Source organism: Cebus imitator, unplaced genomic scaffold (genome assembly GCF_001604975.1).
Source record: "Cebus imitator isolate Cc_AM_T3 unplaced genomic scaffold, Cebus_imitator-1.0 Scaffold732, whole genome shotgun sequence".
NCBI lineage: Eukaryota > Metazoa > Chordata > Mammalia > Primates > Cebidae > Cebus > Cebus imitator.
This window is the reverse complement of record NW_016108047.1, coordinates 342,626-365,809: the sequence shown is the minus strand read 5'-3', so window position 1 is coordinate 365,809 and position 23,184 is coordinate 342,626. Positions and strand designations below refer to the sequence as shown.

Sequence of the window (23,184 nt, the reverse complement as noted above, 5' to 3'; positions counted from 1 at the left end):
GGCTTGTGATGCCTGGACTCATCAGAATTTTTTTGAAGGAATAATTGCAAGGCAAAAACCAGGAAACTATTTCCTGGCTACAAGTATGCCCTGAACCTTCTGCCATCTGAGTCTGTTACCATCTCTAGAATGTAGATGATAGAATTGATTTTCTTCAAGCTACATTGTGAAATTGAACTAAAAAACATAATTAGCTTTGTAATTACAAAGTACTATTTGGATACCTTGATACTTTAGTAATGAAAAGGCAAAAATTATACAAAACAATGAAACAATAATTCCAGAAAAGATAAAATATCCCCTTGTCACCACAGCTGTCTTCTACTTTTTGAAAGTATCCAGCCTAGAAGCCTGGAACAAAATCAAAGAAAAGGTGTCCACAGTGAGAAGGATGCTGTCCGACACCCACTGGGTGCTCATGTTGCCTGTATGAGTGATGGGGGGAACACATCAGCATCAGCCCTGAGCCAATGCGGCTTCCAAGAGCAAGCACTTCTGACTGCTCAGAAAAGTCAGACCCAGAGTTCCATAATCCCACATGTAAGAGAAAGCAAGGTAAACTAAAATACGCAACTTTATCTAAAAAATGGGACGAAATTTTGAAATTCTCTAACTATAGAATAGTTTATAGATGAAAATTACCTGAACAAGAACATGACAATTAGGTAGCATTGAAGAGCAAGGCAAGTTTTCCTGTTATTTGACCCACCACCTGCCTTTTACAGTGTGTTAAAAGATGCTGAGAAGTTTGTTTTGGCCGAGGTGCGAGGTGCAGCCAGAAGACGCCAGAGGAGGGGCCTTCCCCATGGGGTCCCCCAGTTCCAGCCCGTAACCTCCCCTGGGCACAAAAGGTGGCTGATGCTTATGAGAACAAGTTTGCAAAAAGTTTATATGGTGTGATCCCTCTTTTGGTAACAAAAAATTAAGTATCTGTAAAGAGTATATTCAGTGGGAAAAAAAAGGCTGTTTACCCAGGGTGGGTGAGGCCGTGAAGGTGGGAAGCTTGCTCTCTATGCTGTCTAAGCTGAGAATTACTAGCTTGGTGAACGCCCAGATAAGATGAAAAAAATGAAAGACCTTTGTTTACTCACTTGCTTAAGGATTCAGCCAATGGCAAGTGGCACTAAAGCTGTGCAGATGCAATTACGCTGCCTCTGTAAGCCCGAGAGCTAGAGGCTGTAAGGCTTGTTTACTACTTGATCCGTCTGTTGTGTGTTAATGTCCTGAGCCTGGCCAAGCTCTGCTTGTGGTCGGGAGTAGTGAGCTGTGGATATGTTCATTGAATTTAATAGGAGCTGCTTCTTCAGGTGTTATTCAGGCAAGGCTTATGAAATGTTCTGCGGAGGCTGAAAGTGCTATGACAGGTCAACGGTGCAAACCATTCCATCGAAGCCATAGTGCACATTCCTCCCGAGGCCTCATCGCCAAGGTCTGGCCTGCGTCTCCTTTTTGTCAGTCTGTTTGCATTGTTATAAAGGAATACATGAGGCTGGGTAATTTTTAAGGAAAAGAGGTTTATTTTGGCTCACAGTTCTGCAGGCTGTAAGAGAGCCATGGCTGCAGCATCTGCTCCGCATCCGGTGATGCCTCAGGAAGCTCATGATCATGGCAGAAGGCAGAGTAGGATCTGTCCCTGCGTGTCACGTGCTTAGAGATAGAGGAGGTGCCCAGCTCTTTTTTAAACAACCAGATCCCATGTTAACTCATAGAGTGAGAACTCTTGCATTTACTGTGAGAACAGGCCTGCCTCCATTGTTGGAGGTCACATTTCAACGTGAGATCTGGAGGCAACGAAACATCCAGACTCTGTTGTCCTTTAATTTATTTTCACTTCCATTTTGCACATCATAGTGGTATTGTACACAGAGCTGTGTATTTCGCTCCTTCCATCTCTCCAAGCGTGGATGCCACCTCCTTACAGTCCTGGAGATCACTAAGCTGGTCCTTCCTGGAATCCGTATTCTTCGTGAGACACATGAACCTGCTTGGTCTTGAACACTATTTCCCGTTGGAACTGAGTTTGGAAGTTGATGAGTGTGTGGATACCTTTATCAGCCACTATTTAATTTACTGATATTTGTTATTAAGTGATTAGTGGGTGGATACCTTTATCAACCACTATTTGATTTTCTGATATTTGTTATTAAGTTAGATATTTTAAATCCCCTTGAATTCTGCCTATGGGGATTCTTTCTTCCCTCCCCACCTCATCTACCTACTTGGGATTTTTACTTTCTAGCAAGGTGTGGATGAAGATAAATGTCATCTAACTTAATAATACAGGGAGCACAACTTGAAACAACAGGGAATGGTGTTTTACTCAACAAATAGGGAAATGTTTTAAGGTTTGATAATCAGTGTTGGCCAGAGTGTGCAGAGACAGGCACTGCCAAAGCAGCCTGGTGCCATGGTTGGATGCACAGATTGAGGCCAGCCTGAGACTGGCGCTGACTCAGCACCGCAGCAGCAGCCTTGGCAGCACTCGGCCGTCCCCACGCCTGCCCCGTCTGCCAACTGGGGAGGGTCATGGTGCAGCAGCCATCTCCACAGGGTTGCTGTGCAGAAACGTTTGTCAAGTGTATGACCACAGCAACACACAGCCAGTGCTAGGTGCTTTTCTAGTAGATGAGAAAATAATACTCCTGTTCTGTCAGTTGGAATGCAAAATATGTTCTTCTGGGAGGGTATTTAGGCCTTAAAATTTTAAGTATATATGCTTTTGGATTCTTTCATTTTCTTTCTAGATTATGTATATTACAGATATATTTCCAGCTATATAAAAATTGAAAGAAAATATATGATCAGATATTCATATTACTGAACACTGTGTAACAAACCAGCTGAATTCAGTGGTGCACATGCCTACACACACACACACACACGCACCTGCCCACACGGATGCACCCGCCCACACAGGCACATGGAAAGATCTGCAGATATGTTTGGTGAAGAGAGCGGGTTATAGAAGAAGATGCATCTTGATTCTGCTTTACTTTTAAAATCAATATATTAGTATACATACACATTTTAGATGTAACTGCATATCTAGGAGTCTAAACCCTTACATATAAAAATCTCAGTTGTGATTATCTTTAGGGCATAGGACTGGAGCAGAAACAGGGACTTTCCCTTTTGACTGTGATGTTTGCCTTGTTCATACTAAGCATGTGCTTGTGTTGGTCATACTGTTTGCTTCTAAGTTTTTATAAAAAGACAGCAGTGGACTAATTGACTCCATGTCTTGGGATCAGAGGCAGGAGAAGGCCAGGGAGGCACAAGCACTCGGGTCAGCAGGGGCTGTGCTCTGGGTCTGAGTCCCGCTGAGCCCCACCACTCACCTGGGTAATGAAGTCAACCTTTCCGTGCCCAAGTTTTCTCATCTGAAGTCGGGGAATAATAGCCATAGGCTTGTGGTGAATTTTAAGTGAGTCCCTATGCATGAAGGACTCAGAACCATTCTGGCACATGGAGAGTGCCAGTGGGGCATTGGTTTACCATCTGGAGAGGAAGGCGTCAGCACCACCAGGTTAGAAGTTAAGGGGTGACCCCAGACACTGCATCTGTGGGGAGGTGGGGCTGTGAGGCTGCCTGTGTGCTGGGAGCTCCCATGTTTCTGTGCCTGCGTGTCGGGAGCTCCTGCACTTCTGTGCCCACCTGTGTGCTGGGAGCTCCCACGTTTCTGTGCCTGCATGTCAGGAGCTCCTGCGCTTCTGTGCCCACCTGTGTGCTGGGAGCTCCCACGTTTCTGTGCCTGCGTGTCAGGAGCTCCTGCGCTTCTGTGCCCACCTGTGTGCTGGGAGCTCCCATGCTTCTGTGTCCACTTGTGTGTTGGAACCTCCTGCGCTTCTGTGCCCGCCCTGGTGTCAGCAGCTCATGTGCTTCTGTGCCCGCCTCTGTGTCGGGAGCCCCTGCGCTTCTGTGCCCACCTCTGAGTCGGGACCTCCTGTGCTTCTGCGCCCGCCTCTGAGTCTGGAGCCCCCACGCTTTTGCACCCACCTGTGTCAGGAGCTCCCATGCTTCTGTGCCCACCTGTGTGCCTGTGTCTTGCACATCTGCAAGGAAAATTACCCAGGGCCATGCGGTTTCTCTGACTAGCAGGGAATATAAATGTACAGTGGCAGGTTAAGTTAGTACACGGTTAATGTCACTAATTTACATTGTAAGTGAACGTATTCAGCCTCCTGTAACTGTCATTGAATAAGTATAATTGAAAATTTCCTATAGCTAACACAATTTGTAATTTTAAAGTATTTAGATATTAAGTCTTATTTCTCATAAACTGTTTAAACATAGAAAAGAGGATCTTGGCCAGGTGTGGTGGCTCATGCCTATAATCCCAGCACATTGGGAGGCTGAGATGGATAGATCACTTGAGGTCCGGAGTTCGAGGCCAGCCTGGCCTACATAGTGAAACCCTGTCTCTACTAATGAGAGCAAAAAAATTAACTGGCTATGGTGGCGCACACCTGTAGTCCCAGTTACTTGAGAGGCTGAAGCATGAGAATGGCTTGAACCCAGAGGCAGAGGTTGCAGTGAGCCAAGATCGCACCATTGCACTGCAGCCTAGATGACAGAGTGAAACTGTTTCTCAAAATAAAAATAAAAATAAAAAAAATAGGAAAGGGGATTTTGTAACTGAGGCAACAATACATATGCGATTGGGTCCTAACACAACTTTTTCCTCCTGGCCTGTTGTTCACAGATCATGGCAGCTCAGTGTTCTGGATCTTGGCTGCCCAGCACTTTGCTTTCATGTGGCTTTTTAAAACAATAAGTATACCTTAAATTTGTATTACTAAGACAATATATTCGGGCTCTCGTTACAAAGTACCACACACTGGGTGGCTTAAACAACAGACACTTGTCTCAGTTCTGGAGGCTGGAGTCAGAGACTGAGGTGTTGCAGGGCTGGGTGTCCAGAGATGCTGAGGGAACCCGCCCGGGCCTGCCCCGGCCTCTGGTGTTGCTCTACTCAGTGATCCTTAATGGGTGCCTGTCACTCCCATCTCTACCTCCATCATCACGTGACTTTCCCTGTGTCTGCGCCTCTCTCTCCTCTTAAAAGTACAGAATAATTTGATTTAGAGTCAGTTCTAACCCAGCATGACCTCATCTTGATCCTACAGATGGTCCTGGCTTAAGGTGGTTCAACTAGCAGTTTTTCACCTTTACAATGGGTTTATTAGATCGTAACCCTGTTGTAAGTCCAGGGGCATCTGTCGCTGCAAAGGCCCTCCTTCCAAATAAGGTCACAGGTATGAGGGGTGATCTTTTGCGGGGACACAGTTCAACCCACAACAGATGCTGAAGCTCGCAGTTCCTGAATTCCACACTGAATCTTTGTAGAGAACTCTTGTAGGGAGAGGGAATGGTGGGGGAATCACTGGGAACACGTTGAAGTTTTGATTTGTTTGGGGTTTCTGGGCAGTAAAAGGCCAGGATAATAAGTTGAAGCCTGGTGATTTGAGCTCGTCCTATCCAGGTGGCTCCATGTGGGTTTTCTTATTTGGGCAGACTTATATCTGGTTGGCTCTATCCTTTTTGACTCTTAGATCTAGACTAATTCTGTTTCCTGAGTCTTTCATGCTTTTTTTGACACATCAGTTACTCAAATGAGATATCTTTTTGCAAATTTTGACTTTTATCTTGCCCCATTTATGTCTTCAGTTTCATTATAAACCATAATATTTTAAAGTTAAACAGAAAACTTATAGTCCAACTTCTAGGTCTGAAGTGCATTAAAGATTTGTATATGGAAAATTACAGAAACAAATGTGATATGTACCTAAATTGTGGTGACTCCTTAGTTAACCATTGAAGAATTGTTAGTTTTCAGGGATATAATCCATGATCTTAGAGATATTTTAACTTGCTTATTCACAAATTCAGTCAACAGATATGTATTGTTAGATCTTTTCCAGGGTTGGGACGCAGCAGTGAACAAAACAAATTCTGGCTGCTCTCGGGAGAGTTAGGGTCTGAGGGAGGAGGCTGCACAGATAGTCAGAGGTGTATGCTGTGGGGTCGGTGCGCCGGGTGGGGGGTGTTTTCTGAGGGGACGAGACGCCCAAATTTGAGCCAAAGTCTGGAGAGGGAGGAAGAAAGTCGTGCGGACGGCAGCTGGAGGACATTTTGGGTAGTGGCAGGAGCGTGTTCCGGTGTCCGGCAGAGGAGGTCGGGGGGGCCACAGAGTGGCGAGCGTGAGCGCAGTGGTCTTCTGAAAATGGGCTTATGTAGACCCCTCCTCTCCTGACCCACAATGCAGTTTACAGCTTGCCTGCCACCCAAATAATCTTCCTTAGAACTTGGCAGCCAGAATGGCACAGCGTAAATCTTAATTTAGATTCTTATATATAAAATTGGGTATATGCCTAGACAGGCTGCATCTGACTTGAGGCTGGACCGTCAGGATTTCCATCATTTCTGTTCAGAGGTTTTGTCTGCATTCTTGGAGGGGATGCACAGCTCTCCAGATGTTTGTGAAACTGGAATCGCAGACCATGCAGCGAGCAGGAGCTGGGAGGAAAGAGAGAGCCGGTCTGTGCAGGGTTTGAGTAGAGGTGGCGGGAGAGGAGCCGCCTTTGTAATTCTCCGGTGCTTTTGAGATTCCCCAGGAATGTGGAGCTGGAAGCAGTAGACTGGCTGCCAGCTGTCATAAACAGAACGAGCACCCTGATGTCCACAGCCAGCTGTGTTCCCACGGGTGCCCAGACTGCTGCATGTGTGCTGACTGCACATCTGTGGTTGTGATGGCTTATCTGCTCCCACATACCCAACTTGAAAACTGCTGTTACAGGCCCACAGATGACAGTAACCAGCCGCCAGGCCGGGGCGTCCTCTCCATGCATGGGCTGACCTACGGGGTCATTCGTGTGGACTCGGAAGAGAAGCTCTCGGTGCTCACCGTGCAGGATGTCGGCCTCGTGATGCCTGGAGGTGAGTGTGGGTCTCAAGCCGCACGGACTAACCTGTTGGTAGATGCTTTTCTAACACACGTCACCAGAACACGCGTTCCACCTTCCTGTGTGCGCACTTTCGGGTGAGAGCCTCACTCCCAGGCTTCTGAAGTCCTTGCTGGGCTTCAGACGTTTGAGGCAGTGTTCACTCTCCTGGTAAAGGAAAACACCAGATGATCAAGAAGATGGTGAAGGGTACCTTTGCACAATGGGACCTCAGGCTCCTCTTCCCTGGAAGGCTTTGGGGCCAGCACAGGGTCCACACTGGTGCCTGGGCAGCTTCTCCTCTGCCCCAGAGGATGTACCTGTCCATCACCCTAAGGCACCAGCCAGAGTGGGAACAGCCAAGCTCAGGTTGCCTGAAGGCAGACACTTGTGGAAATCGAGGAATATGTCTGTGTGACCATGAAGCTTGTTTTCAGCAGAGAGCCCTTTTTCCAAGTCTCAGAAGCCTTTCCACAGATGTGTGAGGAAGCACCTGGCTGCAGAGCCCACCATGCTTCCCAACCTGCCCCACAAGGGACACCCAGGCACCTCCCAGGAGCCACCTTACCATTCTCAGTGTTCACATACCTGGCTTTCAAGTCATGAGACCGCAGGCAGCATCAGCCCCTGGCTGTCTGGCCCCCAAAAGCGAACCCGAGTCTCTTCTCAGCTGGGGCCCCCCCAGAGCCTCTGTCCCGTGCTGAGCTCCCCAGGCACAGGGTGTGGACTCAAGCCCAGCAGGGTAGCCAGGCCCATTCGAGCAGTGCTGCCACCTTCAGCAGCAGGCGCAGGGCACCAGGTCAGGTAGGCCTCAGCAGGGACCCCTGCCCTGTGGAGTCTCACAGAGGCAGACCCCTCATGCCCTTCATGGTGAGCTGTGCTGGGGCCAGGCATTCCAGAAGCCATCTTGCCTTTCTGTTTGCCCTGTTTGGCATAACAGAAATGAAGGCAGCCCTTGGCTTTTCTCCTCATTAACCCCCCAATTCCCCGCAGATGCCCTCCAGCCTCCCCGCAGCTCTGCCTCTGCTTCCAACCCTACAGCCCCTGTGTCCAGCCCACTGCCTGCTTCCCGGTGATGGCCAGGCCCCCTGGCTCCATTTCTTCCTTTAATATCTAGTTTTCAAATAGAGCTGCATGGTGAAATCTTCAAAAGGTTCTGAAGAACACGATGAAAACACAACTTTCTGACCATGAGAGCAACTGCGAGCTTCCCAGGCTCCCTGTTGGATGCACCCGGGGCTGTGGAAACAGAAGCATGCACCCTACGTGTGTGTCTCTCACATAATGATGGAGTACTGCGAAGCGTGCGCCCCACGTGTGTGTCTCTGCCCTGGGTTTGGGGGGTTTTCTGAAAGAATGATAGAGTACTATGTACATGTGCCTGTTTTATATCTGAAAGTCCCTTTGTCAGCATGTAGCGAGCTCCATGCTGTTCTCCAGGCAGCACAGTGCTATGTTGTGGGAGCACAGAGCTTATTTGAGCCTCCCCTGTTTGGGTGATTTTTCCTCTATTGCTGCTGCAGTGAGTGACCCCCTTGTGTCTAATGGAAACAGTTCTGGAAGTGGGAGTTCTGTTTGAAAGAGAACTACTAATGTAGTTGTTACGGTAATTGTCTTTCTGAAGGCTGTGAGGATTTACACCCTGCCGAACGGTAAACAACAGCACTTCTTTCTTTTTCCATTCCCTTATCTGCTGTATTACCTGAATTTTATTTTTACCTGATGGTGAAGAATGTTTCAGTGTAATTTTCATGTGAGTTTTTCTTCCTCTGAGTAACTTTTCTTATGTTTCGAACACTGTTCTACTTCGTAGACACCTGTACTCCAACCCGTTGGGTGCCAGCCATTTGAGGCTGTTTCTAAACAGCTCGTCTGTCACTCAGTATGCACTCCACCCCTCTGAAATGTGAGGCTCTTGGTTCCTAATCATATTTCTGGGTGGCTTGCAGTGAGGGTATGTAGGATGCTGACACTGTACAAAGCATCAGAGTGTTCATGGCACAGACCAGTGAGAATTTATCATCATGGAACCATGTGCTGACGCACTTGAGCGATGTTCTCTGAAGGGCTCACCTTGCAGGGAGTACGAAATCAAAGATGAAGATTTCCATAAGATGTTAGAGGCTCAATTTGCAGAGTTCAGGCTGCACCCACGTCGCTGATATGCGTGTGGCAGGGGGCCCTGATGCTGGCTCTGAGGGTCCTCCCCATATCTAGGTGGCAGATGAGGTTATACCCCTAAATACAACTTGCACATTAACATTAGACAATTGAAAATAGGTATTGATGTCTCAACTGTGAAATTTGACATTTTGCCACAACATGAAAATCAAGACTCATTAAGGAAATGAGTGCCTGGCTGATGGCCATCCTTGCAGTTTTGCTCCAGCCCCTATTTCTGTTCATGGGTTCCCTCATTCATATTCCCATCTTCCTCTTCCTCTCCGTTCTCCCCACCCCGCCTCCTTTCACACTGTGTGTGCTTTTCTGTTTGCTTTTAGCCATAATGTGTTCGGTGAAGCCAGACGGGATTCCTCAGCTGTGTAGAACAGATGAGATCGGGGAGCTGTGTGTGTGTGCAGTTGCGACAGGCACGTCCTACTATGGCCTCTCTGGCATGACCAAGAACACCTTTGAGGTAGGTCGAGGAGAGTCCTGACATGAGCACTGCCCGTGGCTCCGCCTCCACATAACCCTTGCCAGGTGTGCAGTGATAGACACGAAATGTAGGCTCGATTTTCAGCAAGACGAGTTTATATTAATTAAAATGATTGCACTTTAGCACTTTTTATTGCTTTTGATAAATTTGTTTTATCAGCATTGTTCTGACCTTATAACCAGTGTTTAAAATAAGCACGATTTCTTCAAAAGGGTCCTTTTTGTTACTTTTCTCACTTTTACTATGAAAACTGGATTGTGAGGGAACGTGCATTTGTGTGTGTGAAGGGCCTCACATGGGGAAGCTGTCTGGAGCCCCTTGGCGGCCCCTCGGCCTGGGCTAGACATGGCCGGGTATGAACCATTGCCTGGGGAAGCCAACTGGAGCCCCTTTATGGCCTCTCAGCCTGAGCTAGATGCGGCCAGGTATGAACCTGTGAGAACTTGGGCAGACATGTATGTAACAATCTCAGTGGCACAAGCAAGTATGTATGTGGTGTACACAGATGCGTGTGTAATGTGCATGTGTGGTGTGCATGTGTGTGTAATGTTCGTGTGGGCATGTGCAGATACATGTGTAATGTGCATGTGTGGGGTGTGTAGATGTGTATGTAATGTGTGCATGTAGGGTGTGTGTGGTGTGCACAGATGTCTGTAATGTGCTCATGTGGAGTGTGTGGGGTGCACAGATGTGTGTAACGTGAGCATGCGGGGTGTGTGGTATACACAGATGTGTAATGTGCGTATGGGGGTGTGGTGTACATGTATGTGTGGTGTACATTTGTGCGTGTGTGGGGTGTGTGCACAGATGTGTAACGTGTGGTATACACAGGTGTGTGTAATTGCATATGTGGGGTGTGCGCAGGTGCATGGGTAATGTGCATGTGGGGCGTATACATAGATATGTGTTATATGTGTGGGATACACAGATGTGTGTGTAATGTGTATGTGTGGGGTGTGTTCACAGATGCATGGGTAATGGGCATGTGTGGGATGTGGACAGATGTCTGTAATATGCATGTGTGGAGTGTGTTCACAGATCAGTGTGTAATGTGCGTGTGGGGCATGTGCAGAGATGCGTGGGCAATGTGCATTTGTGGGGCATGTGCACAGATGCATGTGTAATGTGCATGTGTAGGACGTGTGCACAGATGCGTGGATAGTGTGTGTGGGGGGTGGTATGGACAGATGCGTGTGTAATATGCATGTCAGGGGCGTGTGCACAGATGTGTGTGTAATGTGTGTGGGTGTGTGCACAGATGCAGGTGTGATGTGCATGTATGGCACCTGTGTGGTGTACACAGATGGGTGTATGTATGGGAAGTGCAGTGTGTGTGTAAGGTGTATGTATGGAAAGCGTGTACACAGACACGTGTGTAATGTGTGGGGGCATGTATGCAGTTGCATGTGTAATGTGCATGTATGGGGAGTGCACTGATGTGTGTATAACCTGCATGTATGGGGCATGTATGGGGTATGTGCACAGGTTGTAATGTGTGTGGGACGTGTGTACATAGGCATGTGTAATATGTGGGGAGGGGTGTGTATGCAGATGTGTAATGTGTGTATGGGGAGTGTGCGCTGATGTGTGTATGTGTGTGGGGAATGTGTGCACAGGTGAGTGTAATGTGCATGTGTGGGGCATGTGCACAAATGCATGTGTAATGTGCATGTATGAGGCATGTGTGGTTTTCACAGATGTGTAACGTGCATTTGTGGCGTGTGTGTGGTGTAGATAGATGCACGTGTAATGTACTTTTTCGGGCATGTGTGATGTAGACAGGTGTGTGTGTAATGTGCGTGTGTGGGTTGTGAGTGGTGTACACAAATGTGTGTAATGTGTGTGGTGTAGACAGATGCGTGTGTAATGTACGTGTGTGGAGCATGTGCACAGGTGCATGTATGTGTTGTGGACAGATGTGCGTGTAATGTGTGTGTGTGGTGAGTGTGCACAGATGCCTGTGTAATGGGTGTGTGTACACAGATACCTGTATAATGTGCACATGTGAGGAGTGTGCACAGATGCATGTGTAATGTGCATATATGGGGCATGTGCACAGATGTCCTGTGTAATGTGCATATATGGGATGTGTGCACAGAAGTGTGTGTAATGTGCATGTGGGGGGGTGTGGTGTAGACAGATGCATGTGTAATGTGTGTGTGCACAGATGCATGTGTTGTGCATGTGTATGGTGTGGACAGATGCGTGTGTAATATGCGTGTATGGGGAGTGCACAGATGTGTGTGTAACGTGAGGGATGTGTGCACAGATGTGTGTGTAATGTGCATGTGTGGGCCATGGGCACAAATACATGTGTGATGTGTGTGGGGGGGCGTGTGCATGGATGCATGTGTGATGTGTGCATGGGCATGTGCACAGATGCGTGTGTGATGTGCATATAGGGCGTGTGCACGGATGCATGTGTGATGTGTGCATGTGGGGTGTGTGCATGGATGCATGGGGCATGTTCACAGATGTGTGTGTGTTGTGCATATATGGGGTGTGTGCACAGATGTGCTGTGTAATGAGCAGAAACATTAAGGGGTCAGACGTGGGCCTGCATGTTCAGTGCTACAACTCAGAACTTTTACATTTTTACCAAGTAGGTCATGGCTTTAGAAGTAGTGCAACATTTAAGCTGTATGTAAGAAAACATAAGTTGTTTGGGGATACGTTTCATAAACGCTTAGAACTTTTTGTTGTTGTTGAGACAGCGTCTTGCTCCATCACTCAGGCCGGAGGGCCGTGGCAGGATCACAGCTCACTGCAGGTTCAAGCTGCTGGGCTCAAGCCATCTTCCTGCCTCAGCGCTGAGTAGCTGGGACTGTAGGCATGTGCCACCACACTTGAATAATTTTTAAAAATTTCTTTTGTACATATGGGGTCTCATGCTGTTGCCCAGGCTGATCTCAAACTCCTGGCCTCAAGCAATTCTCCCATCTTAGCCTCCCAAAGTGTTGGGATTACAGGCATGAACCACTGTTCTAGCCTAAATGTTTAGAACTTTGGATGTGGCTGAACACATGTTACAATGCCTGTCCACGATGGCTTTCCTGAATGTGAATTCAACTTCCTAAAATATTCCTTGAAACTGGAGCTAGATACAAATCTAAATAAAAACCACATCTCTGTTGTATGTGAGTTATCTGCAAGGGTGTAGGAAAAGAGGTTTAGAGCTTGAAGTCATTGATTTCCTTCCTTAATATTTTTCTTTTCAGCATACTTTGAACAAGGGAAAATAACATTTTATGAATGAACAGAGTTTAAGACTGACATGTTTAAAATGTACTTTGATTCTTCATTCATCTTTTACATTGTGGTTTTATAATCAAAGTAATCAGTTAGCTGGATTGGCCTACTGTGAGACTGCTACCTGTTACCTGTTCAGGGTTCAGAGGTGGGAGGAGGCTCTGGCAGGGGTGCAGGAATAGCTGGGCCCCTGCCAAGGTGAGCGGGAAGTCCTTTTCTGCCTCAAAGACTGTTGGCCACCAGCGGTCACTGTGATCTTGGCCCCCGGGCAGGAGGCAGAGCTTAAGCCAAGCAAGTGCCGTGTGCATGGGAGAAGCAGGGAGGACTGAAAGCAGCTGACCACGTGTATGGTGGCCTGATGGACGCTGTTTCCCCAGGTATTTCCCATGACGAGCTCTGGGGCTCCGATCAGCGAATACCCGTTCATAAGGACAGGCCTGCTGGGGTTTGTGGGTCCTGGGGGTCTTGTCTTCGTGGTGGGCAAGATGGACGGCCTCATGGTGGTCAGCGGGCGCAGGCACAACGCCGACGACATTGTGGCCACCGCGCTGGCTGTGGAGCCCATGAAGTTTGTCTACAGAGGAAGGTCAGTGGCGTTCTTCTGCTAATTAAGCATATATTTCCTGTTGGCCACACTGTTCATGTGGTTTTAGAGGGTTTAAAAGTTACACAGATTCCTTACATTTATTGTGTCTCAGTTTTCTCTTCCATATAATTGAAGCATCTGGACTCAGTGATCTCTGAGATTTAATCTGTCTGTGAATGTCCGAGGTTTTATAGAAATTCCGAGCCCCATAAACATATTTCCGTTTCACTTCTCCTCTAAGTATAATAGAACTATGCTTTTGAAAACTTATTTCTGATAAATAACAGCACAAATTAAAGATCCAGATATTCATTGTGGAGCGGGTTGGAAAGACCCAAGGATGACGCTGAGTCACAGACTTACCTGAGAGCGCAGTCGCTCGTCACCCACAGACTCACATGGGAGTGCGGACACCCATCACCCACAGACTCGCGTGAGAGTGCAGATTCTCATCACCCACAAACTCTTGTGAGAGAGTGGACGCTCGTCACCCACAGACTTACCTGAGAACACAGATGCTCAACACCCACAGACTCACATGGGAGTGTGGATGCTCGTCACCCACAGACTTACCTGAGAACGCAGATGCTCAACACCCACAGACTCACGTGGGAGTGTGGATGCTCGTCACCCACAGACTTAACCTGAGAACGCAGATGCTCAACACCCACAGACTCACATGGGAGCGTGGACGCTCGTCACCCACAGACCTACCTGAGAGTACAGTCGCTCGTCACCCACATACTTGCGTGAGAGTGTGGACGCTCGTCACCCACAGACTTACCTGAGAATGCAGATGCTCAACACCCACAGACTCACATGGGAGCGTGGACGCTTGTCACCCACAGACTTACCTGAGAGCACAGTTGCTGATCACCCACAGACCCACATGAGAGTGCGGACACCCATCACCCACAGACTTACCTGAGAGCACACATGCCCATCACCCACAGACTCACGTGACAGTGTGGACGCCCGTCACCCACAGACTCGCATGAGAGTACGGATGCTTGTCGCACACTTCCCCGCTCTCCCACAGTTTTCCTCTTCCCTGCCTTGCCAGGTGCACAGGGGAGGCTCTGTGATGAAACAAGTTGCCCTGGTTCTGGAGTTTTCGCCAATCTGGAGGAAGTCATAAAGTATTTGAGAGTCTTACTTCAGTTTGGAAGCTGATGGGAGCGGGAAGTAGACTTGCCGCCTTTTAATTATCTTTAAAGCTACAGTTTCTTTGTAAAAAAGAGTTTACTAGAGGTGACTGCGCTGTGCTGTGTAAGGCACGTACGCTTAGCAGAAAATCACTAGTTTCAAAACAGGAAATTTCTAATGATTTGGAGACCATTAACTCCACAGGCGCCAACTCGAGATGTGAAGGGTGTGGCTGTCTAAATTTCAACAGGTCTGATCATTGCACACTCACTCTTCATACTGAGAGGTGTAACCTTGTCAGCAGGGCCCACGGGTGCTGTGCGCGGCCTCATGGGGATCAGGGTGACTTTGGCTCTGCGACATCCCTGGGCGCCTCCCACAGCTCTTCCTGGAATGACGAGTGGGGATATTCGGAAGCACAGCTGCTGTTTTGGAATTATAGTTGGTGCTGTGGGCTCCTGAGATGTGTCACTCACTAGTGACGGTTATGGAGCCCCTGATTGCAGAGGGAAGGCTGAGTGGGCGTCCCTGACGCATGCTCACCATGCTCCTGTGTTCCCGCAGGATAGCCGTGTTCTCCGTGACCGTGCTGCACGACGAGAGGATCGTGATCGTGGCCGAGCAGAGGCCCGACTCCACGGAGGAGGACAGCTTCCAGTGGATGAGCCGCGTGCTGCAGGTCACCCTCCATGCTGGTCCTCTCTTGTCTTGTTTCTGGCCTCCCTACTTCATTCAGATCATGACCTGACCAGCTGTGGCCTTGCCCATGGGGTGGTCCTTTTCCCTTCCGTTCGTTTAATCAGGAGTTACATCAAGTGTCCAGAAACTAGCTGAGCAGATCGAGGGTGTAGGGACCGGGAGTTTGCACAGCTGGTTCCTACCGGTCACCTTGGGGAGGTCAAAGTAAGCTTTCTGTTTGATCTTGAAAACATGTTATCTTGCCTCCAAAGTTCCTTTTTGACTGTTTGTGGTCTTCCCCAAGCCCTGGGTAAAATTACTTAGTTTTGGTGAGTTTAGTAAGAAAACCCTTTCTCTTTCCTTGGCGTTTTTATACTGGGAACAGTGCTTATACTGCACAGACTTCTATGTATTGTGGATCATATTTTGTATAATATAAATATATAATGAGTGTTTCTGTTTATGCTTCCTATTATATGATTTCTTTCCTAACTTTCTAGGCAATTGACAGTATACATCAGGTTGGAGTTTATTGCCTGGCCTTGGTACCAGCAAACACCCTGCCCAAAACCCCGCTTGGTGGCATCCATTTGTCAGAAACAAAACAGCTTTTTCTGGAGGGCTCTCTGCACCCCTGCAACGTCCTAATGTGTCCCCACACCTGCGTCACAAACCTGCCTAAGCCTCGACAGAAGCAGCCAGGTATGTGCGGCACGTGGGCGGTTTTGTGAGGTGCGGGAGTTCACCCAGAGCTGCCTGCCGGAAGCTCATGCTTGTGGGGAAAGAGTGGTTACCCCAAGAATAGAATAGGGAGAGCATTTGGTTTCTGGTCTCCTGGCTGTAAATGCCGTGCTTTCGTCCTCTGGAATCAGGGGTGTTTTGTGCGGTCATCAGCACGGAACTTACTGGCGTGGTGCTCTCCTTTCTAAGCGTATGGGGTTCACATTTAGTGTTGCTCTTTCATTTCTGACCTACTTATTTTTAATTTTTTTCTTATGTTGGAGATTTCCTTAAATATTCTTCCTCCATTTCTTTTTTGTTCACACCGTTGTTCTCGCGGTCCCTGGTTTTTATGATTGCGACAGTGAATGTGGAGTTGCAGGTGACAGTGTCCTTTTCGCTAAATTCTGTGGGTGCATGGCCTTCTGTTAGGAGCCACTGAAATCACAGGGCATCGTCCTTAGAGGGTGACCTGGGAGGGCGGGAAGCGCCTCCCGCGTCTGAGGCCCCCGGGAGGGCGGGAAGCACCTCCCCCGTCTGCCGTTGCAGGACGTAAACAGCCTTGTGAAGGACGCAGATGCGGTTGCTCTCCCTTGGCCGTTGTTTCTGTCGTGTATTGTAAACTCTGAAGTGATCTGATTCCCTCTCCCCACCGTCTGATTCATTGTCAGACACTCTTGACCCAGTGACCCCAGTGACCTTTGCTCCCAGGTGGGAAGCCTGGCAGTTCAGTAGCTCCTGGAGACAGGGTTCAGACAGGTGTTTATGGTAGGGAGAATCGTGTGCACGTACAATGCTGTAATGACTCCATAGCTACAGGGCTTGGCTCATCTGAGCCAAATGTCAAGAAGCCCAGCGACTGGGAAAACCCAGGCAGGAGAGAGCGGCCAGCAGCCTCACGCTGAGGTCAGGAAAACCCGGGCAGGGGACAGAGCCAGCAGCCTCCAGCGAGGTCAGGAAAACCCGGGCAGGAGACAGAGCCGGCGAGGAAATCCCAGGCGGGAGACACAGCCAGCAGCTTCGAGTGAGGTCGGGAGCTGAGCCCCTTGAGTTACCCCTAGACGTGTCTGTCTCTGCCAAGGGCCTGATACAAAGCCCTTCCACCAAGGGGCAGGAGTTGGGGCCGCACAGAGGACATCCCCTGGGGCCTCAGCTTCCGAACCACACGGAGGGAATTGGGCTGTGCCCCCTCTGGAATAAACATTTAAAATGACCCTGACAAGTAAGTGGCAAGGTTATTGGAAGCCAAAGCAAACACTCCTTGAGGCCATTTTTGAGTGAAGTGTTCTGAGATGCTGGAAACCAAGAAGGACTGTTGACAACCAAATTGCCTTTCTTGCTGGATGAATTCATGTTTACTCAGTTAATGGCACTGTGTATGCTGAGATGATCTTATTTGAGCACAAAAGTATTAAAAGACCGTGAACTCATCAGCTGAGCTAGCAAAAATATTAGCGTTACAAATCTAGCTGCAATTCCACAGTTTTAAACGCCCCTGGGAATATTGCCCCAGCATGGGGGATAGGGGTCACTGAGGAATGGCCAGAGCCCCGGCTCCTGGGAAGGGCTGGCCTCGCCTCCCATCTGGGATTCTGTGTGTCTTGTTGCTGTTTTGGAGATAAAACTCCTGCCCTGTGCCCTGAGTGAATTTGCCACACATTGTATGGTAGGCATTTGATAACACCAGCGTTGTGGCTGCTGACTTGCAGATGGGTGAATCCATAAATGGGAGCAGAAGAGAGAAGAGACGTGAGTGTCAAAGATACATGTTTTGGGATATCTCTCAACTCTATCTTAAAGGGCGAGAGAGTGATACACCCAGGGAGTATTTCGGGCACACTCACCTCTCTTCAACAGGGGAGACCATCACCTGCTGCTAAGAACAGGCTTTGAGAGTGAGGTGCACTGGAAGGCCTCTGCCTCCCAGGAGCAGTCGGGAAAACTGAGTCCCCAAGTCTGTGCGGGGAGGCATTCAAGGTCCCAAACCCGGGTCCAGAGGGTGCACGTGGAGATAAGGGAAGACGTGATGGAGGAGGATGAAATAAGGCTCTGCCAAAGCCTGATCCCTCCTCAAAAGCTCGCTTCCCCTACCCCAGTCTGAATTCTTAACAACACTGTGGGAAGCCTTGGAACCCGTTTAGGCCAGTTTCCAAGTTGGCTTCTTAGAAGAGCCATCTCATCTGGCCCAGCATCAGTCACCAAGGGGAAGGCTAAGAGCTTCACCAGCCAGGTGCAGTGGCTCACACCTGTGGTCCCAGCAATGCAGGAGGCCGGGGTGGGAGAATAACTGGAGCTCAGGACTTCGAGACCAGCATGAGCGACATAGTGAGACTGTCTCAAAAAATTTTTTGTTAAAGATGCTTCATTCAGAAGATGTTTGTATCTGGTAAAGACAGAAGATGCATGGCAGGTGAATGAGGGTGCTCCCAGGTGTTGGAAATCGCACGGGAGTCATTGTTCCCACCACAGAGCAGCTCACTCCCTTCTAGCATGCAGCACCTGACCAAATTATTTTGCTAAATGTGAAAAGGCTATTCCTCTTCCATGAGAATTAACAGTCTGTTCACAACTACGATGTGAAAATTCAAACACGATTTACTGAGTGTAGAAGGCATCTTACCGTGAGGCTCCTACAAGTCGCGCAGAACCCAAGCACCGGCAGGCAGAAGCCCAGACATCTGCTCACGGACTGTTCTCTGGATTTCACTCCTGCTGAAGTGCCCTCCCTTCTCCTGCAAGCTGTGATAAGTGGAATTGTTTACGGCACCCGAATTTGAAAAGGATGGTTGTGCATCTGTAGAGACCTGGCGGCCCTGCTCTCCCTGGGCTGGACAGAGGACGTCAGGCCTTGACTGCCTGGTCCTGGTGCCACCATGTCCGTGAAGGGACTCGGTGGCGGTTGTCACAATGACAGGCCCATCCTAAGTCTTGTTCTGTGCCACCTCCCCGTCAACTGCATCTGGACACGTGTGCTTTTGACAAGGCAATGAACAGTCTGCTTAGCCATAGCTCTTCATGCATGGTGACTAATGCAGCATGTGGCCTGGTTCATAAATCTGGTACTTGACCATTATTGGGAGTTTAAGAATTTGACTTAATAGTAGCCTTCAAACCAAGGATTAGGCACAAATTGATAATGTCATCGTTATTTTACATGCAATTCTTTCAGTATATATTCTTTAACTCTCCCTCCCCCCCGCATTCCCCCATTCTCCTTCTCCCTTCCTCTCTCCCTGCCTTGGTAGGTCTCTACCAAAGTCTTAAGGAATTTCTCTCTTGTTTTCTAATGGCTGTGCCTCTGTTTCTTTCCAGAAATCGGCCCTGCCTCTGTGATGGTGGGGAACCTGGTCTCTGGGAAGAGAATTGCCCAGGCTAGTGGCAGAGACCTGGGTCAGATAGAAGACAACGACCAGGCCCGGAAGGTAGGCGCCCAGGTCCCCACAGCGACCATCCCCGACTTTCCTGCTCTGGCGGTTAGACCTCCACTGCCATCTTGCCTTTATTGTACCTGTCCTCTCCTACAAGAGACCATATAATTTCATAAGAAAAACATCTTTATTAGGAGATATAAAGTTTCAGAAAATTTCACATCGATGCAGAAATTGGTGAGGGGTGTCTGATCCCACAACCTGCAGGACTGAGGCAAATGTCTGGCCATGCTTGTCCTGCACTGTGTTCCCCTAACTACTCATTTCTAATTTCCCACCAGCCCAGATCCAAAGCTCACTCTGCCCCACAGCAGCTTGCAGCAAGCCTTCTGTCCTGGGCTCTTTGGACTCTAAGAGGCAGTTCAAAACCCAGGTTTGGGGGGTAGGCCTCCTGACAGTGGCATTAGAAGCTGTGGGAGAACCTCCTGAGGCCCAGCCTTTGCACAGGGTTTTGTGTGTGTCTACCAGTCCCCATTAGAACTGTTCTGCCTTGAGAATGCTCAGGTTCACCAGAGGTCCTGTTTCCCCCAGCCAAAAGGTATCCCATTCTGTATGGCCCCATTAGGAAATGGGGCAAAATCCACCCTGTGAAACTTTGCCAACTTGGTAACCTCCAGTAATACGTTAATCAGAACCCCTTGATCACTTATGAACGGGATGAAGCCTTATCTGTGGGCTTTTGCTGTACCCAGATGTGAAACAAGGCTGCCCCTTTTACCGTGAAGCAGATCGGTACGGAACATGTAGTTTGTGTAATTTGCAGTGTGGCTTAATGCCATTAGGGTATTGCTGTTCTAGAAACCTAAATTTGTTAGAGCCCACTTTTTAAAACCGGATAGATCTGATTCTGTCATTATAGCCACCGAAATCCATGTGGCACCTCCTGGAAGCCCCAGGAGAAGGGATTTCTGTGCAGGCTGGTCCTGCCTATGAGGGAAATGGTTCCCATCCTCGGGCAGACTTTCAGAAAACCTCTCAAACCTTGGTACAGTATCAGTCCTTTGCTTTGTGGTTCTAAGTCGGGTGCCGTGAATCTAAGTCCCTGCAGGAACAAAGCTGGACACTTGCTTGTCCTGCCATTGTATGTGTTGGAGATTTTCCCAGCATGCATGTCCTTGACTCTCGTCAGAGAAGCACGTGGCTCTAAGACCCAGAGCCACTCGGACAGCTTCTGTGGGTTTAATATCGGGGTTGCCTCGCCTCACACCGCATAGCCTGAGCCTCACCCGTGCTCTGTTCCAGTTCCTGTTCCTCTCGGAGGTGTTGCAGTGGAGAGCACAGACCACCCCAGACCACGTCCTCTACACGCTGCTCAACTGTCGGGTGAGGCCCGGAGCTGTCGTTCCCTGGCTGCTCGCCTCAAAGGGGCCAGCCTGGCTCCTGGGAGCGCTCCTGCTTCTTTATTTCTGACTCAATCCTTTCACTTCAGTTTTATGTTAATTCTTTTTATTTTTTGCTATTTTGACTAACGAGACTTTTTTACCTAGGGATTGCTTTTAAACATAACAATTTGTGCAGTTATTTACACCTGTTTGTGAATACAGATATTTTAGCACCCTATTTACAGTGTTTCTTAATGATATCTACAAGAGAGAAATTACAAGTCTGAGATATTTGCATTTTTATTTTGATTACTAAACTACTTTTTTTTTTTATTTTGAGACAGTCTCTCTCTGTCTTGCCCAGGCTGGAGTACAGTGGCCCTCTCTGCTCACTGCAGCCTCCACTTCCCTGGTTTAAGCGATTCTCATGCCTTAGACTTTGAGTAGCTGGGACTACAGGTGCCCACCACCATGTCTGGCTAATTTTTATATTCTTAGTAGAGACGGGGTTTCGCCACGTTGGCCAGGCTGGTGTTGAGCTCCTGGCCTTGAGTGATCCACCTGCCTTGGCCTCCCAAAGTGCTGGGATTACACGCATGAGCCACCACACCCAGCCCTAAACTATTTTTTTATACATCAGAAGTTATGTTTATTGCAGACTCAAGAATGAAAATCATTTCCACTTTGTAATTAAAGTTTCTGTTTACACTTGACATGAGAAAACCAAGCTCATCAATTATTGTTCTATTGCAGTACTTAAGAGTAAGGCCTTAAATAAGCTAATACTATTAACGACAAAAATGCAAAAATCTTAATATGCTTGTAACTTTTTTTTGCCATGGAAATGAAGCTTGAAAAATAGGTGAGAAATATAAGTCTTCTTGACAAGTATAGGCTCTTGCAGCTCTTCAAAAAGTCATGGCTGTTGAGAATTACTAAATATCGAAATCTTAGTGCATTAGGCACCCCTGCCATTTGAAGCAGTGGATTGAAGACAAAAAGTGCCAGCAACATCGTGAAATTATTCCCCGACTCTCTGATTTGAGTTTGTTAGGCCATTCTTTGCATGTGATTTAGTTCACAGGAATAACCTCTCCTCCTCCTCTGCCAAAGATGCACTGATTGTCTTGACGTTGCCGCGTGTGCTGAGTTGATCCCAGTAGTTGGTCCTTCACTGTGTCTGCTCGAGACCATTTCCCAGGAAGAGCCATTAAAAACAGCAAGGCCTTTTTCTGTTACCTCTCTGGCCCTAGTTCGCTGGTGCTGTGAAGGAGCCTTTGCCCTGCGCTGACAGATCAGGCGTGGGGGCTGGAGCTGTTGAGGACCCAGAGTTGCTGTGGGTCCCTGTATCTGAAATGCCACCTTCCACTTTTCGTCTCTTTCTCCATTGGAGCCTTCCTCGGCCTGTGAATATGGATGAGGCCCCTTTGCTAATCCAGCCGATGGTCAGGTTCACCGTCCTTGGGCGCTGTCTTGGTTTCCTGCCCCTCTCCTCTCCTCTGACTTTGTTTGCTCCAAGTAGTGTTTCTCCTGTAAACTACTTGTGACTTGTTCCTCTTTCCCTTTGGTCTTGGCAGTACTGTAGAGACTTCCATTGTCGCCTCCAAAGTGGTGACGTAAATCTGTGGCGCCAACTCCAGCCTCCCTCCGGCACCCCAGATCCTTCAGCGGAAGGTGCTTTCTCCTTCCCTTAATTTCCTCACAGAAGTGGCCATCCCTTCGCAAGCCGCAAGCTCCCAGGGACGGATTCAGCTCTGAGTCTCCTTGAAGCCCTGCCCCGACCTTGCCTGACACGTTGCACCCATGTATGTGGGTTACATGAGCATCCGTGTTCAATAATCTACAGGTATTGATGGGCAGCTCAGGAAGCAGCAGACCCCCATATATGCAAAGATTCGGAAATGATTTAGGTGTGCTCGTAGGCAGCCTTGTGCCATCAGGAGGAAAATAGCATTGTTCCAGCTGTGCCCGATTTGGGGAAGATCCCTCTGGTTGTTTGCTGAGTGATGCCCTGGTGCTATGCTTGGCATCTGGTCTTGGCATGTGGACAGACAGCTCCCTGGCCCTGATCCCCTGTGGTGGTTATTTGCATAGCTGGATGCTGGATCTTCTGGGAAAAGGTATTTCCTAGAAATGATTCAGGTTCTCTGAAAACGGCTTTATTAGGAACAACTGCAAATCAGATGGGGGCCAGATGTAGGGATCAAAGCCATGAGTAATTTACTGTTGGACTGTGTGAGGAAGGCATGGCCTGAGGATACCTTTTCCTTGGAGGTGTGACCTGCTGTTTACAAGGCTTGCTGGACATAGAGACAGGCACCCTTGAGCCATTGCCTTCCTACAAGCATCAGATCAGGCATCTGTGTCCATCTCCCCCTTTGCTGTCTGGTATGTACACCCAGAGATGCGCGGCCCGGACCAAGGCAGCAACATTGTTTCCACAACGTTCATAGTG

The 23,184-nt window shown here is 48.5% G+C and overlaps 1 protein-coding gene across 1 annotated transcript in view; it reads left to right on the top strand.

Annotated features, from left to right (window-relative positions):
• Positions 1-23,184, top strand: part of DIP2C (disco interacting protein 2 homolog C) — a 196,776-nt gene that overhangs the window by 105,342 nt on the left and 68,250 nt on the right. Inside the window, exons 23-29 of the mRNA XM_037735141.1 lie at positions 6,797-6,936; positions 9,443-9,579; positions 13,227-13,435; positions 15,146-15,260; positions 15,760-15,961; positions 19,292-19,401; positions 20,650-20,730. Of these exons, the coding sequence (XP_037591069.1) occupies positions 6,797-6,936; positions 9,443-9,579; positions 13,227-13,435; positions 15,146-15,260; positions 15,760-15,961; positions 19,292-19,401; positions 20,650-20,730 (994 nt within the window). The remainder of the gene's footprint in view (positions 1-6,796; positions 6,937-9,442; positions 9,580-13,226; positions 13,436-15,145; positions 15,261-15,759; positions 15,962-19,291; positions 19,402-20,649; positions 20,731-23,184) is intronic.